Raw genomic sequence first — 7549 nt, 5'->3', positions numbered from 1 at the left:
CGACGAAAACGACGACGAGCACTACGACAGCAATGGCGATGGCTATGGCTATGGCGACGGCAACGGCGACAACGACCACTACTACTTTGTCGGCTACGACGATGACGACTATGACAAAAAGCAAAACGACCAGAACAACGGCTGTTACAACAGCCAGCATCACGGCAAAGGCTATTACTACTACTACTACTACTACCACCACTGCTACTACTACTACTACTACCACCACTGCTACTACTACTACTACTACTACTGCTGCTACTGCTACTACTATTACTACTACTACTACTACTAACACCACCACTGCCGCAGCCGCAACCGCAGCCGTCGCTACTACTACGATTGCTACGTCTTCTACAACGACGCATCCTCGTTATCTTCGAGTAAGCTTGCCGACGGAGACGGCATGTATCGTCAAGGCCGACGAGATCGTCGCCTGCGTTAAGGAGGCCGTGCAAGCGCATGAGGTGAGGACGATGATTATGCGTGACACTGCGTTCTCTCTCTCTTTCTCTCTCTCTCTCTCTCTTTCTCTCTCTCTATCTATCTATCTATCTATCTATCTATCTATCTATCTATCTTTCTTCCTTTCTTTCTTTTTTCCTCTCTTCCTTTATGTGTATCTCCATCTCGCTTCGTTCATCCCCTCCCGCCGATCATTCGTTTACCATCACCGACATTTATTTTTGCATGGATCATCATATTGACTCCAATCTCGAAATACGTAAGTACTTACTTACATATAAACGTTCACTTCCCTATTATCTTAATACCCAATATCTACTTGGATATATCCTCTCTCTTTCTCTCTCTCTCTCTCTCTCTCTCTCTTTCTCTTTCTCTCTCTTTCTTTCTTTCTTTCTATATCCCTCTCTCTCTCTCTTTCTCTCCCCTATCCTCTTCTCTTATATCTTTCCTCTCTAGTTCGAAAGGATTCGATCAACGGTTTCGACGGGAACGTTCTATCCGCGTTGACCCTGAAATATTTTCGAGTCGTTTTCAAACCGGCTTATATTATATTATTGTGCAAATTGAGTCTATTTTAAAAGGCTAAGGCTTCTGCAGGTGCTAGCAGAAACTCACGGGTAGCAGCGTATCGTCCCTTTTTTTAATCTATCTATCTATTTATCTATCCATCTATCTATCTATCTATCTATCTATCTAACTATCTATCTATCTATCTCTATGTCTCTCTCTCTCTCTTTTAACTCTGTTTCTTCGTAGAACTTCGTCTAATCGAGTTTAATTCAGTAACGTGGCAACGAAACGTATAGTGAGAACGGAATATCTGTGTCTATCGATCACCTGTCTCTTCATCCGATCGTCAGAAATTTTAAATGGAATCCAATCGAAGAAACTTATTTAATAAAGGAAATGCGCAGAAAAGAGGAAGGGGTATGTGAGACGAGAGAAGAGTGGGAGTTAAGGAAGGGTGGTAGCGGATAAGGGGGAAAGAGGAACGGACTTTGAAACGGGGTACGATTTCGCGTCGATTTCTGATATCGCTCGCAACTCGAGATAACGAAATAGTACATATGGCTTTTTATGGATCCCCTACGAACGAATGTTTTCTCCGATTCGGTGTGTGTGTGTATATATATATATATATATATATATATATATATATATATAAAACTCTAGTCGATTGATGTTGACGACGACGAGAGAATAGCAAATCGAAAAAAGAAAAGAATAGGATGCATCCCTAAAAAACTTTATTCCTAACCTCGGTAAAACTCGATCGAGTGGGAAGTATCGAGAAAATAAAAAAAACCTTGCTTGGATCTTTCTAAATATCTGCGTTCAAGGTATCGTTGTATATATATATATATATGTATGTATATGTACATACATTGGTCAAAGTTCTTTCAAATATAATCGCGAGTCTTGCCTTACCTAGTTAGACGAACTTTTATAACTATAGTATTTTCGCGATAGAGATTTATTTATATATAGATTTATATAATATATAATATATAAGTTTATATATAGGTACATATATATATATATGTAAGTTTGACGTGATTCAGAAAGTATCGTATTACTTTTGTACGAGACACGACTTCGTATTTAAAGAAACATCCAACTGTAACGTAATCGATTCGTCGTCGGACGGGCTGCCGTCGGCACTTTCGAGGACTTATTTTTCTTTACGTGACGTGCTTTGCGGATGTGCCGCATTCTTGGGGGAGGGGGGTTCGGAGGGAGGTGGGTAATAGCGGGCAGAGGTGGGCGGAGATGGGGTTCGTGTAGAGAGACGGGGGAAAAGAGGGGTAGTTTCTCGAACGACGCCAAGATGCACGGATTAATCGAGCCTCCGCTTTGAAAATATCTTGAGAAATTCGTACGTGCTCCGAAATCTCAATGACTTTATCCGATTCGATCGATACTCATATGTTCCACTGGAACAAAGAAAGAAATAAAGAAAGGAAAAAAGAAAAAAAGAAAATGAAAAGGAAAATGCGAATGAAAGATCTGTTATTTAAAATTTATAAACTTTTATTATGATAAATTAAGGAAAATCATTTTTTAAAACAAATAAAAAGAAAAAAAGAAAAGAAAAAAGGGTCAGAGTAGAATGCGTGCTATTACTTAGAGATGAGTACGTATTACGTTATAGTAACATAAAAAAAAAGAAAAAAAAAAAAAGTCTCTCCTTAGCGAAGAGACTATAAATATATAAGCAATTAGCAGGATGGTTAAAGGGTGACCGATGAGAAGGGAGGGTGGAGTGCACTGAGGGGAAAGAAGATGCAAGCGCGAGAGAGAGTTTATTGCACCGAAGTATCGAAAGCTAAACGTAGAGGGACATAAAAGGGAGGTGAACGATGAGGTAGAGGAGGAAGAGAAGGAGGAGGAAAAGGTGCACGGTAAGGTCTGACAGGTGAATAGATTTACAGCGCAATTAAGAATCGATCGGACATTGTCGCCGACTTTCATTGGAGCATTCCCTCCGCATACAACATGTATACCTATATATATATATATACACCTACATACATACATACATATATACATATATATATATACATACATACATATATACATATATATATACATACATACATACATACATACATACATATATATACTACATTTACACTACATTACTACTCGATGAGACATAAACAGTGCGATAAGAGCTTCCCCGATTGGCGGCTACGAGCTATACTAACACAGAGTTCGAAAGTCTTCGAACGCTGGGATCCATGCATTTGTTACTGTCTCTTTGTTATCATTCGCACGAGCTCGATTATTATCGGCCGTCAAACGCGCGACATTCGACTTTTTAAGCGGAGCTTTTTACTCTCTTTTTTTTTTCTCTTTTTTGCTTCCTCTTCTTTCTCTCTTTTTTTTCCTTTCCCTTTTACTTCTATCTTCTTTTTTTTCTTCTATTTTTTCTATTTTTTTTCTTTTTCTTTCTTTTTTTTTTTTTTTTTAATTGTTTTCCCTACTCGTTCACTTCTCTTCTCTTCTCTTCTCTTCTCTTCTCTTCTTTCCTTTTTTTCTTTCTTTCTTTCTTTCTTCCTTTGTTTCTTTCCTTCTCGTATCATATTCATTCGAAATCATTGGCCCTGACCCCGTTAACAGTACAACGGGAGGCGAAACAATCTCCGTTAGAATTTCCCTTTTTTTTTTCTCCCTTCTTCTTCTTCTTTTTTGTCGTTCACAATGAAACGAGAACGTTTTATTGAAGGAAAGAAAGAATAAAAAGGGGGAGTAAAAAAAAGGGTCGTCATGCTTGCTTAAACGACTTAAGAAACTTCACTCGCGACTAACATAACACAAGACGTACGCCTTGGAATGCGAGTGCAGTCTTCGAATACGAATGTGGCTGAAGGCAAATGAAAGAGAGAGGGAGAGAAAGACAGAAAGAGAGGGAGAGAGAGAGATAGAGAGAGTGAGATTCAGTCTCCTAATTCTCGAATTGTAAACCTAATAATAAGCGTCTCCACGAGCGACATACTATATATTTATGCATATATATATATATATATATGTATGTATGTATGTATGTATGTATGTATGTATGTATGTATGTATGTATGTATGTATGTACATGTATACATACACACATATGTAATATATATATATATATTTCACGAGAAAACATGCATGTTGGTAAAGAAGACTAATGTTAGATATTAACACGAGGCGTCTCTTGAAATTGTCGAAAAGGGCGAATGTTGGCAGCGAATATTTGCGATCATTGAGATCCTCACACATATATATATTGGGAGAAAGAGATAGATAGACAGAGATACATGCATACACATATATATATATAAACGCATCAGGAGTATATATTTTATTCCCGTGTTCTTGGACGTTATCGTAAAGTTTTCGTCTTAAAGCACGTACAACATACTTAAATACACGTAACCATTTTGAATCGTTGCTTTCGAACAAGTCCACCCGCAAACATCTACCATAACGTATTCTTTTACATCGTGTATATATATATATATATTTTTTTTTTTTCATTCTTATTCGTTTCGAAATTTTATTTCATATAGAGATAAATGGATACCGTATTGATTAAAAAAAAAAATATATATATATATATATATATATATACATAGACATTGCAAATTTCTTCTCTCTTTCTTTCTTTTAGCCTGTCTTTCTTTCTTTTTTTTTTTTATGCCTTGAAAAAGATAGAAAAAAAAGAAAGAAAGAAAGACAAGCCTCGAGAATACGAGGTCTCTCTTTGCAATCGCATTCTCTATTCGTTGTCGACGAGTTTGCATAACGAGTAATTGTTAGCGGCACTTAACCTTAAGTCCGGCACTATCAATTTGTCTTAGCACTATAATTACTACTCTAACATCCACGTCGATGAATCGCCCGATCTAGCTACTCTCTTACGCGAACGCTTAATGTTTCTGTCACATTTCACGATTCGATACATTTATCAGAATACGTATCTATTTATCTATCTATCTATCTATCTATCTATCTATCTATATATATATATATATATATATATATATATATGTATGTAACTATCTATTTTCCACAAGGAATATACATAGATACTATATATTCCGTTAAAGAGAATAATATTATTCCACTTTATTCGCCGCTGTCAGGTACAAAGATAGATTCGCGTAGATTTTCTTGAAATAGCCGAGAGGAAATTATGGTAGGGAGGAGTGCTTGACACGAACTTAAACGAACGTTTTCATGACTTTCAAAATGAATCCCTTTCGATTAAAATAATTTCATTGAAATGATCACGTAGATACACCGTTGTCACGACCAGGAACAGGTAGTATATAATAGGGCTCTCAATTGATATAAAAGATTCGCCGACTACATTTCTAATTGCTAAAACGATTGTAAATGATTTCCTAAATTGTTTGACTGACTTTAAAAAGAGAAAAAAAAAAGAAAAAAAAAGATAAAAAATACAATAGAATTTTCATTTTGTATTCTCGTATTTAATTAAAAGGAGGAGAGGAGGAGGAGGAAGAGAGAGAGATAGAGAGAGAGAGAAAAGAAGAAAGAAAAAAGAATGCATTTACGAGGGTACTTCGAAATAATTTAAATATAAGTTCAACAAAAATTCAATCGTCTTTATTCCAAATTCTCGCAAGAGTGACAATATCGTTCAACGCACTCTTACAACTTGCTTATATTTCTTGTGGTATGTTATGAGAAAAGAAAAAAGGAAAAAATTAAAAAAAAGAAGATAAAAATAATAAAGAAAAATAATAATAAAGAAAAAAGAAACACTACTACGAGCATAGTATAGAAAAAAAAAGAAAAAAAAAGAAAAAAAAAAGAAAAAAAAAGAAAAAAAAAAGGAAAGAAAAATATCGCCCTAGCCTGGTGATGAGAGGAACGAATCGTTCGTGATTAACGCGTCGCAATTATTACTACATGCATAATACAACGTAAATATATTCAAAGTGTGCTTATTTACATAAACTCTCTCTCTCTCTCTCTCTCTCTCTCTCTCTCTCTCTCTCTCTCTCTCTCTCTCTCTCTCTCTCTCTCTCTCTCTCTTTCTCTGTCTCTCTATCTCTCTTTCATTCTTTCTTTCTTCCTTTCTTTCCTCCCGTATGTGCATACACACATACACGCTAGATAAATAATTAAATTACGTTACATTTAAATCAATCCAATATAAGATAAATATTCGAAATGTATTCGCGCACGTGTCGGAAAATCTATCGTGATTTTTTTTAAGAATGTTAATAACACGTGTGCATTGCACATAATGAATGTCTTTAATGAAATTTCTTAGCCTTGTCTTATTGCAAAATAAGACACATCTGGTATGCGCGATACATACATTCGCATCCTCTAATCAAGAGAAATAAGTATCTATGTATGCATGTGTGTATGTATATATATATATATATGTGTGCGTGTGTATATATATACCTCCATGAAACAAAGAGCACGTATATATTTTGTTTCTCAATCGACGACAATGAAGATGCATCGAATACGTAATGAAATATATGAAATAATCAATGTCTCTTTTTTCTACGTGATACATATCAATCAAATCTCGATCCTAGAACGGGTATCAGAAAATGTTAGATACGAATTTTTTTTTTAATTATATTACGTTTCATACACACACACACACACACACACACACATACACTTTTATAAACGTTTCAACGTGTATCTAGAGAAAACGTGATAGATGAAGTAGAGAAAATCGTCGTGATGCGTAACGTTGTTCTATCAATCACTCTTACAACAAGATAGCGTTATAATGAATATTTTATGTACATGCACTTATCTACATACACTACGATAGATACTTTTATGTAGGAAGAAGAAATGATTCAACGTAAAAAGATATTTGACATCTGCCAAGAAAATTTTGCCGGATATGTATAACTAAATATATCTACTTACTTACTTTTGAAAGGAGAAGAAGAAGAAGAAACAAAAAAAAAAGAGAAAACAACAAAAAAAAAGAAACCAAAAAAAAAAGAACAAAAAGAAAAAGAAAAAAGACAATAAAAAGCTCGGCTACAGGGATCAAAAATCGTCAATCGTAAATCCCTTGTTATTCACGTACATATTTACGATAGATATCTATGTGCATATGTGTATCACAACATTTTTCTCTGCTTTCACGATAATATTTGGCTCGATCCAAAATATCCAGGATTTATTCTTTTTCTTTCCTTTTTTTTGTTTTTTGTTTTTTCTTCTTCCTCTCCTTCTACTTTTTTTTCTATATTTCCTATCTCGGTGCATACACACTCGACGTATAATAAAATTGATCATTTCCCCAACTGGGACGTATCTCCACCCTCACTCTTCACTTCTACCCACTCAACCACCCAATTCTCCAACCCCTCAATCCTCCAACCACCTAACCCTCCAAACCTATTCGCGGGTTTAAAACGGGGTCGGCTCTGGGAAAGCTCTTCTCCCTCGTAGGATGTTCCAGGATGGAAGAAGACATGAAAGAAGAATAAGAAGAGAAAAAAATAATAAAAAAAAGACTGACAGAAAGAGAGAGAGAGAGAGAGAGAGAGAGAGAGAGAGAGAGAGAGAGAGAGAGAATGGATCG

General features: G+C 35.6%; 1 protein-coding gene across 15 annotated transcripts in view; it reads left to right on the top strand.

The window, feature by feature from the left end:
* LOC124950675 overlaps positions 1-7549 on the top strand; it is a 40544-nt gene that overhangs the window by 17906 nt on the left and 15089 nt on the right. For 9 of the 15 annotated variants that reach the window (XM_047497686.1, XM_047497683.1, XM_047497690.1 and 6 more), the window contains one exon: positions 1-467. This exon is cut by the window's left edge. The exons of 5 other annotated variants lie outside the window; for them this stretch is intronic. In XM_047497686.1, the coding sequence (XP_047353642.1) occupies positions 1-467 (467 nt within the window). Of the gene's footprint in view, positions 468-1359; positions 1396-7549 lie in introns of those variants that run through there. One more of the 15 variants, XM_047497696.1, reaches the window with a different exon arrangement.

The sequence above is a fragment of the Vespa velutina genome, chromosome 7 (assembly GCF_912470025.1).
Source record: "Vespa velutina chromosome 7, iVesVel2.1, whole genome shotgun sequence".
Taxonomy (NCBI): Eukaryota; Metazoa; Arthropoda; class Insecta; order Hymenoptera; family Vespidae; genus Vespa; species Vespa velutina.
This window is presented reverse-complemented; position numbering and strand designations above follow the sequence as displayed.